This window comes from Galeopterus variegatus, unplaced genomic scaffold (assembly GCF_000696425.1).
Source record: "Galeopterus variegatus unplaced genomic scaffold, G_variegatus-3.0.2 Scaffold76, whole genome shotgun sequence".
NCBI lineage: Eukaryota > Metazoa > Chordata > Mammalia > Dermoptera > Cynocephalidae > Galeopterus > Galeopterus variegatus.
The window spans coordinates 610,218-626,199 of NW_007726187.1; the positions used below are offsets into that span (position 1 = coordinate 610,218).

General features: G+C 56.7%; 1 protein-coding gene across 1 annotated transcript in view; it reads right to left on the reverse strand.

The window, feature by feature from the left end:
- Positions 1 to 467: 467 nt before the first annotated feature.
- HTRA3 (HtrA serine peptidase 3) overlaps positions 468 to 15,982 on the reverse strand; it is a 42,588-nt gene continuing 27,073 nt past the window's right edge. Inside the window, exons 5-10 of the mRNA XM_008578759.1 lie at positions 14,801 to 14,995; positions 14,057 to 14,089; positions 12,035 to 12,149; positions 5,353 to 5,401; positions 3,283 to 3,378; positions 468 to 1,589 (exon numbers count right to left, since the gene is read on the reverse strand). Coding sequence (XP_008576981.1) covers positions 1,424 to 1,589; positions 3,283 to 3,378; positions 5,353 to 5,401; positions 12,035 to 12,149; positions 14,057 to 14,089; positions 14,801 to 14,995 — 654 coding nt within the window. The 3' untranslated portion in view covers positions 468 to 1,423. The remainder of the gene's footprint in view (positions 1,590 to 3,282; positions 3,379 to 5,352; positions 5,402 to 12,034; positions 12,150 to 14,056; positions 14,090 to 14,800; positions 14,996 to 15,982) is intronic.

Genomic DNA, 15,982 nt, shown 5'->3' on the forward strand with positions numbered 1-15,982 from the left:
AATTCCCCTTCTGCCTCAGTTTCCCCATTGCTAGGTGAAATAGGACAGATGCAGGGAAAGCTTTGTCACATGGCTGGGCACACAGCGAGGCGTAGGGGGAGTTGCTGTGAGCTGGGCGCCTCTCCAAGCACTCTGCATGAATCCCCTCGTCTCCCACAGCAACCAGAAGGTCATTCCTCCTGTACCGAGGAACGGGCCAAGGCAGGGAGCGGGCTATCTTTTGCCCAAGACCACAGAGCTAGAAGTAAGTGGAGGATCTGGGACTTGAGCCCAGCAGGCTGACCTGGCTTCCGCCCTCCACAGCACCGCACAGCCCCAAGGGCTGCTGTGTCCCACGCTCGGCCATTGTGGAAACCCACGAAAGGCCCTCAGCTCAGTCCCTGCTCCTGTGCCTGGTGACGTGTTAGCTGTGGATCCCCAGGAAAAACTGGCCAGTGGGTAGTGGGCTGCCCCAAACACCCCATGGCTGAGAACCACGTGCTTATAAACTTTAATTCCCACACAGTAGAGAGACATACAGTACAAGCAACATCGGGAATCAGTTTTACAGCGAAGCTCACAAATATACCTGGAAACACACACAGGTGCCCCAGCTGAGAGCAGGTGCCTGTGAGAGCCCCGCTGCTCCTGGGTGGCGGCTCCGTGAGAACGGGTAGCTGCACCCCACAGCTGCGGGGAGGTGAGGCTAGCTCAGTCCTCGCACCCCTCGCAGGTCACCTCGGGGAGGCCGAACCTCTCCAGGCAGCAAACCGACCTGCTCCGCTGCCTACCGGCATCCTGCCTCCTGGGAAGGGCACCTCATCTCGCATGCAGGGCTCAGCTCGGCAGCCAGGGGACTTTCAGTTGGTGCCTGCTCCAGGCCAGGCCCGTCAGACCCTGAGTCCTCAAGCGGGTCAGACGTGGCCTGCCCTCCAGGGACTCCAGGCTGGTGGGCAGACAGCCCCAGTCATACAACGTGGTGGGTGCCGGGGCAGAGGGAAGAATCAGGGAGGCATTCATGGGCACGGGGAGCTGAAGTGGCAGAGGGTGGGTGAAGGGAGGGTGGGGTGGGAGCAACATGGGCATTTCTGACAGAGGGATTTGCAGATGCAGAGGCAGGAAGCTGGGAGAGAGGATGGACTTCCCGGGAACTGCAGGAGTTTTCTAGATATCCTTAGAGGGTGACCTCCAGGAGCATCTGCATGGGGGGGACATCGGGCTTCCCTCACGGGCACTGGGATGCGGCGTCCGGGATCCAATGCTTCCCCAAGGCTGAGATCCGGACCCCTGGCCAAACCCAGCCTCCTGCTCTGCCTCTGGACGGCCGGCTCGGAAGGCGGCTGCTGGCCCTGCTGAGGACCGACGGCGGTCCTTCGTCCTGTCCTGGGGCGGCAGCGACCCCCGCTGTCTGCAGGCTCTGGCTCTGGAGTAAGGCGGCCCCGCCTCACATGACCACCTCGGGCGCGATGCTGAAGAGCAGGTCGTCGTTGCCCCGACGCACCTCCAGCAGGAGCGGGGACTCCGTCATGATGGCCTCCTGAAGCTCGCTCGAGTCCGCCAGAGGGCGCCCGTTGACCTTGACGATGATGTCACCATCTTGGATGCCCCCTCTGCCAACAGGAGAGACATGTGGTCACCAGGCACATCCTTGCAAGGCTGGGGCTGCATCGGGGCACGCAAGGGTTTAATAGCAGCAGTTCACATTTTTTTTGGTGGCTGGCTGGTACGGGGACCAGAAGCTGGACCTTGGTGTAACCAGCACCATGCTCTCGCCAACTGAGTAACTGGCCAGCCCAATGGCAGCAGATGAACAAAAGTCATCAGGATGGGAATGAATGGGGCCCTGACGCCAAAGCTCTCGTGACAGAAGAAAACCAGTGTCACACAGCGGATAAATGACTTTTCAGACTGCTTCTCCTCTATGGCAGAAGGGCGATGTGCCAGTTCTGGCTGCGGCCTTCCTGGATGGGCCACCTCTGGCCAGGCACTCTGTCCCTTTGAGCCTCAGTTTCCACGTCTGCAGCCCTACGTGGGGAAGTGCTTTGCCAATTACAAGGGGCCCAGGCGTCGGTTGTTACGTGACTGCAGCTACTAAGAGCTCGGGCGCGAGAGGCAGAACTCACCGCTGTGCGGTCTCCCACCCAGGGCAGGGAGGTGGGACGGCATCGCAGTTAGATGCATGGGCGACCACATCAGGACCCACACACAGGCTGGCTGTGCGACCACAGGGAAGTCCCTTCTCAGGCCTCAGTCTACCCATCTGTTAGATGGGGGGAGGGCGGTTGCCCACACACTCCTGGCCGCAGTGAGGGTCAACTGAGATGATGGTGTGGATGCCTGGCTCACCCAGCAGCCTTGGCCAGCGTCTCGTCCGCCTGGCTCCTGAGGGGCCTGCACATGGCCGCGCTCGGTCCCCACTGCTGGCTGAAATGCTCAGTAGCCTAGCCACAATAGAGGCCCGAGTTCTGGGATTATCCTTTGGCCTTGTGTATCCATATTTCAACAGTATTTACCACAGGCCTGCGGGGCTGGGCACCGGTGCCCCCCATGTTCATCACAGAAAGTCACGTGGGCCCACCCCTGAGCCCAACCTCATGACGCAGCACCGTGGCCGGAGGGCCTTGGTGGCCTGGAGGCCTGGCTGGCTCTTCTCCCCCCACCCCTGCCCTCACCCCCACAGCAGCCCCAGACCCCAGCAGCTCCCAGAAATCCAGCTGAAACCACCAGTCTGCTCCAGCCTGCCCACTGCACGGGTAGAGACCTGGCCAGGGACGGGGGGGTGGTGAGTTCAGAGCCCTCTGTGGGGCAGGTCAAGCGGTGTGGTCACATGTCTGCCTCAGCTCATGGGTCACTAAACTCAGCATTTCCCCACTGCTTGACGGTTTCAAAGAAAACAGTGCTCTTGACAAAGTCTCCCAGGGGTAGAAATAGTGGGCTGAACCATCTCAAATGGAGGTGACAGATGAGAAAACATCTCATTTGACAGATGAGAAAACAGGCCCAGAAAGACCCAGGCCAGCCACTGGGCCAGGGTGAGAGCCGGCTCCAGGCAGGGTGTCAGCCCAGATGAAACCTCATAGCCTCCGCTGCTCCAAGGAAAGAACATTCTGGGCCACAGAGGGCCACAGAGGGGCACAGCCAAGGCTCTCTAGCCCTCCCCTGGCACAGAGGACAGGCCAGAACCCACCTGCCTCTTCCCCACCACATCACTTTTCCAGGAAGTTCAAGGTCACGTGAGGTCAGTGGCCACCCCCACCAGCCAGGATGTCCGTCGGCCTCTCTGCCTCCTCTGGCAGAGCCTACCTCTGAGAAGGTGAGTTTGGAACAACTTCTTGCACATAAATTCCACTGCTGACTGCCGGGAAGTCTGGGTTGCTGGCCCGTAACTCCTCCACCAAGCTGGAAAGACAGTTCAGCTGTTCAGGCACCTCTGAGCTTCCAACCCCTCCACCACCCAGGCCAGACAGCAGCCCCCCTGGGCTCCCACACTGCCCTGTCCTGCCACTAACCATGCTGTGTCCCCACTAGACGTGGATCCTCAAGAGAAACTCGGTGACAATGGCTGGTTAGAAGCATGGGCAGGATAGATCCATAGAAGCGTGGACGCATGGTAGGAAGGAGGAAAGGAGGACGGATGCATGGGAGGAAGGAGAGATGAATGGACAGACAGACGGGTGAGTCACGGAATGAGCACTGAAGACTGGACAGATGTTGGGATGGACAGTGGACGGATGGACAGATGGATGGGTGCAAGAGAGAGAGGGAACACAACTGAAGGATAAAGGGGCATATTGGTCTTGATTGCAAATTGCTCCCACATGCACTCCCTAGAGGAACAGTCGGTAAAGTGGGAAGCGTTGCCATTTCAGGCACGGGCCGGGTGTGAGGGTGGAGGCGATGAGCGCTCCTCAGGCCCTCCTGAGCTCCCCGGTGCAGAGACCTCTTCCTTCTCCCAGCCCTTAGCCTTGACTTTCAGTCCTGTCCTTCCTCCCTGCCCCGCTCTCGCCCACCCCTTCTTTTTACTGCACTCATTGGGTTTCCAGCTCCCGCTGTGCTGCAGACTGGTACTGGGGCAGAGCAGACGGGTGAGCAGGACACGGGCCTTACTCCCTGGGGGCTCACCCCAAGTGATGATGATGGGGGGTCCCCCAAACACGTGATTCCAACACGGTGGGGCCAGTGCGGTGCGGGGAGGGAAGCCAGGGCCGTGCAGACGAACGGGAGACACCCCCTCCCACCTGAGTGGCCTCGGGTGGTAGAATAATATCCCCCCAGATTGTTCTGGGAGGACACCCAGAACCTCCGAATATGACTTTGGAAATAGGATCTTTGCAGATATAATCAGTTAAGAATCTTGAGATGATCTAGCCCTTATACTAAAGACACAATGACTGGTGTTTCCATAAGAGGAACAAGAGGGAGATTTGGACACAAACACGGACAGGAGAAGGCTGTGTCAAGACAGCGGCAGAGAATGGAGCGATGTGGTCACAAGCCAAGGAACGCCCGGAGCCACCAGAAGCTAGAAGAGGCAGGAGGATCTTTCCTAAGGCCTCAGAGGCAGCGTTGGCCCTGCTGACACTTTGAGTTCAGACGTTTTGGCCCCCAGAACTGTGAGAGAATACGTCTCTGTTTTTTGGGTTTTTTTGTTTTTCTTTAAAGATGACCGGTAGGAGGATCTTAACCTTTGGCTTGGTATTGTCAGCACCACGCTCACCCAGTGAGCAAACCGGCCATCCCTATATAGGATCCGAACCCATGGCCCTGGTGTTATCAGCACCACACTCTCCCGAGTGAGCCATGGGCCGGCCCCATCTCTGTTGTTTGTTTTTTTTTTTTTTCCTTTTTTTGCCTATTTTCGTGATCGGCAACGGAGCGCAACCCTCAGTGTCGCGCCCGCACCGGACCGGGACCGGCCACGGGATCGCAACCCTCGGTGTTGCGCCTGCCCCTCGCTCAGCCAGTGAGCGGCTGGTCTGTATGTGGGATCCGAACCCTCGGCGGGAGCGCCACCGTGCTTCCCAAGCGGCGCACTATAGCAGTGCGCCACCAGGCCGGCCCACCATCTCTGTTGTTTTAAGCCACCAAGTTTGTGATAATTTGTTATGATAGCCCCAGGAAACTAATCAAGGAGGCTTCCTGGAGGAGGGGGCATCTGGAGGGGGTCCTGAGGGAGCAGAAGGAATCTATCAGGCAAAGACGGGGAGGCATCCAAGCAGACGAACTGGGCTGAGCAAAGGTCAGGAGCCTGAGTGTGGTGGCCTATCGGAGCACCTGCGGAACTCAGCACAGCCGGGCTCGGGTCTGGAAGGAGGGCCATGCTGAGGGATGAGAGAGAGGGGCAGCAGGGGACAGAACTCTCTAGACACTCACTTTGGGGTGATGGTCCGCATCCGTATGCCGATGAAGCGCTTCTTCCAGTCTGGAAACAAAACACAGTGGGATCAGTTAGAGCCACTGTAAAAAGCCATAGCCCTCCGTAAAGGGACAAGCAGGGGACAGAGATTCTCCTGTAGGTCTAGGAAGAGGCAGGAGCCCTCTTGCTTGAGCCAGGCACCTACAGTGGCCCTCTCCTCCTGCCTGTTCTCACAGAGCGGCGAGACGTCCTAGTTCTAGTCTGGCTGTCCACCCCAGCCTCCATCCAACACCTGCTCCAACACCTGCTCCCCCAGCTGAGCTCCACACCCCTTCCCAGGGCCAGCAGGGCTCTCCTCTCCAGCTTCCACATGGCCAGTTCCCCAAAATTTCTTTGCATGGAACTGAACTTGTCACCTTCCCCTGCCTTCCCCATAAATAGTAATATTAACTGATATTGCCCGGTGATCACTAACCAGGTGCCAGGCCTGTGGTTGGAGCATTCTCCACATCACTCACTGAAATGGCTCCCTATCTTCCCAGATGCACTAGACTGTGACGTAGCAGGTGACTTAGACCCAGAAATAACATTTACATATTCAGAACCATAGAACAAGACCCGATAAATTTTAAATTTTTATTTCATGGAAGTTTTATTACCACCATGGAATTAAACTAGAAATTAATACTATTAATTATACTAGTAATTTTCTTTTTTTTAAAAAAGATGACCGGTAAGGGGATCTCAACTCTTGACTTGGTGTTGTCAGCACCACGCTCAGCCAGTGAGCTAACCAGCCATCCCTATGTGGGATCCGAACCCGGGGCCTTGGTGTTATCAGCACCGCACTCCCCCGAGTGAGCCACAGGCCGGCCCAATTACACTAGTAATTTTCTATTAGAAAGGTATCTAAACATTTCGGAGCTACTTTAAAACTAAATAACACACTCCTAAATGACCCATCCTCAAAGAAGAAATCAATAGGGAAACTAGAAAGTATTTTCAATTGAGTAAAAATGAAGCCTGGCTGGTTAGCTCAGGTGGTTAGAACATGGCGCTGCTAACACCAAGGTCCAGGGTTCCATCCCTGTGGCCAGCCACACACACAAGAAAAGAAAGAAAATATAACATCAAATTTGTAGGATGTGGAGGTACTATTCAGAGGGAAATTAGTACTAAAATGCCTATATTAGGGGGGGAAAAAGTCTCAAATCAAAGACTTAAGCTTCTATTTTAAAAACTAGAAAAAGTGGACCAAATGAAACCCAAAGTAAGCAGAAGAAAGGAAATAATAAAGATAAGAGTATAAATCAATGAATTAGGAAACAGAAACACAACAGAGAAAATAAATGAAAACCAAAAGCTGATTCTCTGAGATTAACAAAATTGATAAATCTTTAGCCAGACTGATTATGAAAAAAATAGAGAAGACACAATTATCGATATCAACAATTAGAGAGATGACATCACTACGGAGCCTACAGACATTAAAAGGACAATAAGAGGATACTACGAACAACTTGAGGCCAATAAATTTGGCCATTTAGATAAAATGCACAAGTTTTTTGAAATCTCCAAATTACCAAAGCTCCTTCAAGAAGAAATAGATGACTTTAACAGCTCTCCATCTATCAAAGAAATTGAATTCATAGTTAAAAAGGTCTTGCCACGAAGAAAACTTCAGGCCCACATGGTCTCACTGGAGAATTCTACCAAACGCTTAAGAAAGAAATAGTAACAATTCTACACAAACGCCGCTGGAGAATGGAAAATGAGTGAGTACTTCTCAACTCATCACCTTGATACCAAAACCAGAAAAGAAAACTAGACTAATATCCCTCATGAAGATAGACACCAAAATTCTTTAAACATTTTCAGCAAGTCAAATCCAAAAATACATAGAATAATACATGATGACTAAGTGAGGTTTATCCCAGGAATGCAAGGTTGGTTTAACACCCAAAACCAACCAATGCGATTTACCATGCTAACAGGCTGAAAAGGAAAACCACACGATCATCTCCAAAGATGCACAGGTGAAGTGCCGCATGGCCAGTTGTGGGACATGTCCTGAAAGTGGGATCAACAGGCTTGCTGACAGATGGGACAAGGGGTATGGGGAACCACAGAAGGATGGGGCTGCCCTTAACTGAGAGGGGGAGGGCACAAGTCGGGGTGCAGGAGCAGGCTGGTGCCAGGTGCCCTGGTAGTTGGAGCTGCCTTCTACATCCATGGGGACGTCCCACAAGCAGTTGTACATCTGAGCCTAGAGCTGGAGAGAGAGCCAGTCTGGAGGTGTAAGTTTGGGGGAGTCACTCTGTAGATGGTGTCTAAATCCACAGGAGGCCTGGCCCACACAAGCTGTCCTCCCATGGGACCCGGTCAGCATGGCTCACAGCTTGAGGCAGTTTAAAAGGAGGACAGGCCTGCAGCTTCCTATACATGTGAGGAGCTGGACCCAGGGCACCTTTTGGCAGAAGTGCAGCCTGGGGGCACCTCTGAGGCCAGGGCTGTCATGTTAGAGTCCTTGGGTAGGAGGACACCTGCCCAGCCCCCACCCACCCAGCAGAGCCAACAGACTCAGCCCAGAGGCCGCTGATCTCCTAGAGACACCAGACAGCGGGGATGCAGAGAAGCTTAGAAGCATTTCTAGGACAGCAGAATTGTAGCCCCCAACCCTCCCGATCTCCACCTTTACTGGAAAATTGCCTAAATGATGCGTGTTCAACATGCCAAGTTGGGAAGAAGGCTGAAGGGAGACTGGGCTGAGTCCTGACTTTATTTCTAAACATGTGCTGCATCCACACTTTGGCCACGAGTGTCCCCATTCCAACATGAGGCAGGACCTCAAGGTCAGCAATGAAATGATGGCAATGTGGGGAGGGGGAGGGGCTGCTTAAAGACGCAGGAGTTCTTCTGGGGTGGAGTTGAAGTTTTGGAACTAGAGAGGGGACAGTTGCACTAAATCCTGCTGATCAGTAGACTCCAAAATGCTTAATTGTACGTTATGTGGATTTCACCTCAATAAAAAACAAAACGTAAATTCTTCTGTAAGGTGTTAGGGCTGATCCTGGACTGTCCCAGGGGTCCTCAGCTCCCGGCTACTCAGCCTCTGCCACTGTCCTCTCCTCTCCTCTCCTCTCACAGCCTACGTCCCATGCCCTACATCCCACACCTCAGCAAATCCTGTTGGCTCAATGCTCAAAATAGATCCCAGACCCAGCCATGGCTCACCCCATCCGCTGCCACTGCCCCGGGCCAAGACACCAGGAGGGCAGAGCGTTTCAGGCATGGGCTTCCTGCCTGCAGCCAGGAGGGTCCTTTTAAAGCATCCCTCCCACTCTCAAAATCTCCAGCCTGGGGCCACGTCCCATCCTGTCCTTTCCACTGCTCCACGGTCTCCTCTCCAGCCCCACCCCCCTGCCCTGCGCTGGCTCTTGGGATGTGAACACACTGTCACCTGCCCGTCTCAGGGATGTGGGTGCTTCCCGCTCCCGCTGCCTGGTGGGTCTCCCCCAGTCCCCAGAGCCCGCACCCTCACTCCCGGCCCCTCTCCCTCTGGAACAAGAGCTTAGAGGGCAACGTCTCATCTGGCTCAGCACAGGCCCCTGAACATTCACCGTGGCTGTCACAGACCTCGGAACCTCAACCACCTTTGCAGAAAGCCAAGACTCTGCAGGGCACCCCTTCCCGTCCAGAGCTGGGAAGGAGCAAGCAGCCTGAGCTCAGTGTTGGGAACTCTAAAGCTTCTTGCGCTTGAGAAGGGAGTACAGGGAGAGGGCGCAGAGCAGCACTCAGTGCCGGGCCACTGGGCTCCCCCCTCCCACTCCCGGCCCCTGCGTCTGCCCTGGGTGGGTGGGCTGCGCCCTCCTGAAACTCAGGACTCCAGCACGTAGGTTCTTTGGAGCCCACTTATGACCTCTGAGACCAGGGAACATGCATCGGGGCCCCCGCCCCTGCCCCTCCTGCCTCCTGCCAGTCCTCCTTGCAGGCCACAGACGTCCCCCCGGCACCACGAGGTGAATGGGGTTTCCCACTCCCCAGGCCAGAGCCGACAGCTCAGCAGCTCACAGAGGAGCAGGCGCCCATCGACTGCCCATGCCCATGAACTCAACAACCCCCACAGGTGTACACTCTAGTTCTACGGCTGCTGAACCCCCAAACCCTCCTGGGGCTCCAGGCCGAGGCCAGGCAATGGCTCTTTACCCTGAAAGCCCCCCAGAGGCCTCTGCACCCTGACCCCTAGACGAGAACAAGAGGGGCACATAACACCTCCTGATTTAATGAAAAGATCGTTCATTTTAAAGAACGTTAGATTAACTGGGTTTGGAGCATCTGATACTTTTATTTAAAAAAAAAGAAAAGTGAAAACAAACACCAGTCAGCTTCAGAAGGGTTTTAACAATATTGATTCTGCCACCCAGCCAAGATTCACGGGCTCTTCAGTTAGTCTGCACCGTCCTGGGGGACTTGACAAAGCACTGGGACAGGGGACAAGTGTTTCCCAGGGGGGTCTGGGGCGAGGTCAGCACTGACTGGGACAGTCCCTGTCCAACAAAGGAGCAAATCTGGGCCCAGGGCAGGCTGTCGTCTGAGAGAGAAGGGGAGAGACAAAAAGCAGGATGCTACAATCCCACTTCCAACGAAACGGTCACCTCACAGCTCAGTCTGTGCAAAGCATAGCTCCACCAAGTTCCAGGAAGGTGGCCAAAGTCACAGGACCCACGGGGCAGAGGATAATTAAACTGAAAAGGCCCAGCCGTCAAAGGGCCAAGGCTATGACAGGTGTGCAGGTGCAGCCCTGGGTTTGGTTCTGAGCTCCCTAGCAGCCAAGAGGAAAGGGGCTCAAGAGGTCAGACGGTCCTCCCTGTCCAACAGACGAAGCCTTCAGCTTCTTCCAGAAGGACAGGCTCTGCCTGACTCCAGATTCTCTCCACATAAGGGACACTGAAGAACAAACGAGCAGTCCTCGGCAGCAGTTCCTCATGTGACCAGTCCTCTCGGCACCGGTCGTGCTGCACTGGGGTCCATGTGCCTGGCTGGTGGGGCGTGGAGGAGCGTGAGCACGAGGAAGCCCCTCTGCTCTCAATGAACCCTGGGTGGGGACGCTGGGAGGAGACGAGGAGGAGACAGGGAAGCAAGGTGAAGGCGTGAACAGCAGGGCTGAGTCGGCCTGGGCGCTGGCCGGGAGGCGGGTGTGGGGGACACAGTGGCAGCGGGAGGGAGAAGCTCACGGAGCTAAAGAGGGACGGTGGAGGCCAACAGGAAAGGTCCTGAGATCAGAAGTGTGACCCTCCTCTGGGAAGTGGCTGCGGCCACTGACTTAAGATGCCCTAAGCTGATTTAAGTGGCGTGCTCTCACTTGGGAGAGTCACCTTGTGTCCTGTCAGGACCTCTCCCAGATGGATGCTCACGGCCGTCTAGGAGCAGTCAGGGTGGACAGGACATCCCTTCTGGACGGGGCTGAGACAGGGGTGGGAGGAGGGTGACTTCCAAGGATCAGTGTCCTGGACTCTGCTCCCCCGGAATAGAGGATAAGCTGCTGGGCGGTCTGCACAGCCCACGGGCTGAAAGACGGAGTATTTAAGGATGGGTGGCTAGACGGAAAGAAGGAAGGGGTGAGGGGAGGAAGAAAAGCAGGAAGGAAGGATAGATGATGGATGGACGGAGGGACGGACGGACGGACGAGTGGATGGACGAACGGATGAGAGGATGGACGGACGGATGAGAGGATGGACGGATGAGTGGATGGACGGACGGATAGACGGATGGACGGACGGATGAGTGGATGGACGGACGGATGAGAGGATGGACGGATGAGTGGATGGACGGACGGATAGATGGATGGATGGACGGATGAGTGGATGGACGGACGGATGAGTGGATGGATGGACGGATGAGTGGATGGATGGACGGATGAGCGGATGGACGGATGGATGAGTGGATGGACGGACGGATGAGAGGATGGACGGATGAGTGGATGGACGGACGGATGAGTGGATGGACGGACGGATGAGTGGATGGACGGACGGATAGATGGATGGACGGACGGATGAGTGGATGGACGGACGGATGAGTGGATGGACGGACGGATGAGTAGATGGATGGACGGATAGATGGATGGACGGACGGATGAGTGGATGGACGGACGGATGAGAGGATGGACGGATGAGTGGATGGACGGATGGATGAGTGGATGGACAGATGGACGGACGGATGAGTGGATGGATGGGCGGATGAGTGGATGGACGGATGGATGAGTGGATGGACAGACGGACGAATGGATGAGCGGTTGGATGAAGGTACAGATAGTGGGTGGATGGATGAACGGAAGGAAGGGAGCATTAGGTTCTGACAACTAAAGAGTAGCCCAGACAAAAGCAGCCCAGGGAGTCCGAGCAGCTTATGGTGGGAGCTGAGATTGGAGGTCCCCAGCCAGTAGGAGACCATCTGGAGGGGCAGGGGGTGAAAGTGGCCATGAAAGGAGGAGAGTCAGGGAAGCAGATCCTGAGAGAGGCCGAGGATGAGCTACCCTGGAGTCTCACAGATCTGGGGTGGGGAAGGGGCCGAGTCCAGGAGTGAGCGAGGTTCGCACAGCACCTTGGATGAGCCCCGGCCCCAGAGCTGGGAGGTTCGGGGGCCTCAGCCCTGGGAGCGCATGCCCTGCCTTACCCGGCCCCCACCAGGTGAGCTCTTTACCTTTGATGTGCTTGTCCTGGAACTCCGTGAGGAAGCGCGTGATGCGGTCCGAGGGGATGGCGAAGGAAATGCCAGCTGTGACCTTGAGCGTGTTGATGCCAATGACCTCGCCATCCTGGGTGAGATCACAGGGGTCACTCGGGGAGCCCAGGCAAGCAGCTGCCCGCAAAGCATGATGTACGAGGCCCTGTTTCCAGAGGCTGACCCCAGCTGCCAATGCCCCCACCCAAGAAGCTCTCAGAGCGGCCCCCCACTTTCCTGAACAGGTTGTTCTTGGGGTCATGTCTGAGTCAGCGACCCCCACCTCTCCAACTCTGGTGACATCTGCCTCCAAACCCTGGAGTCCCCCCTACTCCATCCCTGGAGAGTGATGTCAGCCAGGGAAGCTTGCAGCTTGGGCCTGCCTCCCTGGCTCCGGCCACCTGCCCCTGAGGAGCAGTGTCCACTGGACCAAGGACGCCACCAGGCCATGTTCTGAGGGGCCAAGAGAGGAAGAGATAGCATGAGGCCTTCCAGGGACCCGGACCTTGTCTACTCCTTCTGGAAGCAGGGGCAGGGCCATGAGAGGAGCCAGGACAGCTCCTGGGCATCCCCCACTCTGCCTCTGCCCTGCACCCACACAAGGCTGGCACTGCTGGGCAGGATCTGCCCTGGCCACTGGGATCTCACACTCGGGCACACTCCTGGGAAGGAGCCCCTCCCCACAGCTTGGCACACACCCCTGGTCCCCCCCTCCTGGCCACAGCAGGGGTGAGGTATGCACACGACATCCTGGCCAGGGTCTGGCCAGCTCTCCAGGGCACCCCTCTCGGGCCTGGAGCCGAGCCTTGGATCAAGGCACCCTTTGTCCTCCTGGTGCCTAGGAGCTCATGAGGTGGGTGGGCCAGCCAAGAAGATCCAGTGCACTGGGACTCTGTGTCTGTCTTTGGCCCTTTGTCTGCCCATCCCTAATGCCTGGACGACACGTAGTGGCCTCCTGGCCCTGGCCTCCTAACCTCCAGTCTAAAGCCCACCTACATTCTCAAATACCAGCGCATGCCCTCAGCCCTGCTGAAAGCCTGAGAGGAGCGCTGGGCAAAGCCACATCTGCGCTGGTGTCCTGAGGCCCACATGGGCCATCAGCCCCTCGCACCATTCCATCATCTGATCCCAGCCTGGCTTCTCCAGCAATGGTGCCTGCCTGAGCCCCCATGAGCCTCCCTCACACGTGAATGAATAGATGGAGAGGTGGATGAAAAAACTGATAAATGGAGGATGGACGAGTGGGTGGGTGGATAACGGGCGGATGGGAGGAGGGACGCTGCGCCTTCTCCCGGGGACAGTGCTCTCCTGCACCCACTCCTCCACCTTGGCAGCCTGTGTCAGATGCTCCCGCCTCCAGGAAGCCCTCCATGATCCCACATCAGCTGTAAGGCCTCCCTGCCGAGTCCCTCCAGAGCTATCTCATGCGGTTCACATCGTGTTCAGGCCTGTCCACATCTGGCCACCTCCCCCTCCAAAGGTGGGAGCTCCCTGAGACCGGGGCTGTCTCCGATTCTTCAGGGCCCAGGAGCTCTGAACTAAACTATCTAGATCATCCTGGGAAAATCTCACCTGGGATAACAATGAGCCTGGCAGTGGGGCCCAGGACAGGATGTGGAAGGGTGGCTGAAGGGACTGGGAGGGATGAGGACACCGTCTCATCTCGAATGTAAAATTGAGGACAGGGAGGTCCAGAGGGGTGAGCAGCCCAGACCTGAGCCTCCTCTGCCCCAACTCCTCCGACGGGCACTTGGCCCCAGACTGGGTGGCTGTTCTGGGTGACTCCTTCCTGACAGCCACCAGCATCCCAGAGGGGCATGAGGCAGCATGTGCCTTGGGGTCCTGTCCTCCTTCCAGGCCCCCAGCCCTGCCACATTCCCAACTGTCGGGCATGAAGGTTCTAGGGCCATAGTTTGGGTCCTGTCCCAACCTCGAGGCTGCGCCTCCCTATGTGAGCAGAGCCCCAGGAAACCAGAGACTCCAGTTCTAGGGGTCACTTACCAGGTTCACCAGAGGTCCCCCGGAGTTCCCGTACTGCAAGGGGAAGAAACAGGGAGTCAGCTGTGCCCCGAGCCCCGCCGAGGGCTCCTGAAGCTCTTTTCTCTGACTCCTTCTCTACCAGTGCAGAGACACACAACCAGATTTTAGCCCCAACAGCATCAAGAGGCCTCAGTGCTGTCCCCATTTCACAGATGAGAAAGCTGAGCCCACAGTGGCCAAGCAGACAGCGTCAGATGATCAGGGTCTGACCGGCTGGCGCTCTCTGCACAAACCACACGCATCAGCATCTCCACCACTCGCGGGCTCGGTAGCACCGACTGGGCACATGCCAAATGGGGGCACTATTTCTCATCCTGCCAGCCTGGAGAGTATAAAGACTAACGTTGCCAGCAGAGAGCCTGAGCCACGGCAAACCCAGGGGGCCGGGTGCTGGGATGTCTGGGCAAAGTGTGAATGCAGAAGGTGCCATCCAATATAACCACAACAGTAACAAAAAGCATTGTTGGCCCAGGTGTGCAATGTGCGCAGACATTGCTGGGGCCACGGCCATGCCTGTCCCTCTCGAAGGGCTACCCAAGTCAGGGCAGCTGCCACCCAGGGGTAGAAGTCACAAGGTTAGAGCTCCACTTAATAAAGAAGACAAAGAGAGAACTTTCTAGCAGGTGAATGTGTCAATATGGCTCTGGGGATAGGGAGCAAGCCCAGCCAGAGGCCACCGTGAGGCCTCCCACCCCCTGGACTCACGTTGATGATGGCATCGGTCTGGACGTAGTCCATGTCCGAGTCCCGGAGGCCCAGCTCCTTGCCGTCCCTCTGGGCAGTGCTGACGATGCCCGTCGTCACGGTGTTCTGCAGGGCGAAGGGGCTGCCGATGGCCACCACGAACTCACCGGGCCGCAGGTCTGCCGAATGGCCCAGCAGCAACACGGGGAGCTTTTTCTGGGGACAGGAGGGGAGGCCATGGAAGGGGGGCTCGGCTGTCCACCTTCAGCAGGGACCAGAGCACGATGCGCCAGGGTGGACCCGGGGGAAGCAGAAGCAGCTACGTAAAGCCCCGAGGGGTGAAGGCCGAGGCCAGTCGCCCGTGTGGAGCAGGCCAGGACGGCCTCCAGCTGAGACCAGCTGCGCCCATGACCAGAGGCCTCTTCTCACCAACAAGGCTCTTGATGACACCCATACCAATTCCCTGGTTCCAATTTTGCACCAGTTACGTGAGATGTCGCCATTGGGGGCTGGAGGGAGGGTCCATGGGACACCTCGGCACCAGTCTGCAGCCTCCTGTGAGTCTGCGCCCAGCCGGGTGACACAGACCACCCCCAGCACTGGAGATTGGTGAGACAGGACCCCATGCCTCGGGCTGTGGACAGCCCCGTTCCATCTGGCCGCGCCTTTCTTATCATTTCAGCCATCTTCCCTTTTATTTATGCCTCCGTGTCAGATAAGGACGTTCTTCTTTCAGGGTTCAGGGGTGTTTTTTATAAGAGCTATCAACGAAAGAACTAATCTATAAACGGGGCGACGTGGAGCCCACTGCAAGGATTAAGGGAGACCCTGGCAGGCGAGGGCTGGCGTGGGCAGGTGAAGCTTCAGCCAGTGACAGAGAGGGTCCCGTGGAGGGACCGGGCCCATACATCTGGAAGAGGCCGACCCAGGGAGATGACGTTTTTAATTGCTGACTGGCCAGAGAGTGAGGGATGACAGTGTGTGTGACAGTGTCTGAAACCCCCGAGGCGGGAGCTGGGGAGGGGTCCACCCTTCCACCGTGTGCCCAAAGAGGCCAAGAGCCAGGGGCTTTGCTCGCAGCTCAATTTGATGCCATCAGCAGGGCCCAGGGTCTAGGAGGAGCTCCCTGCTGCTGGCACGTGGCGGCAGCAGCTGACCAGGTCTGCAGGATGCCTGAGGACTTGGTGACCTCACGGTGGGGGG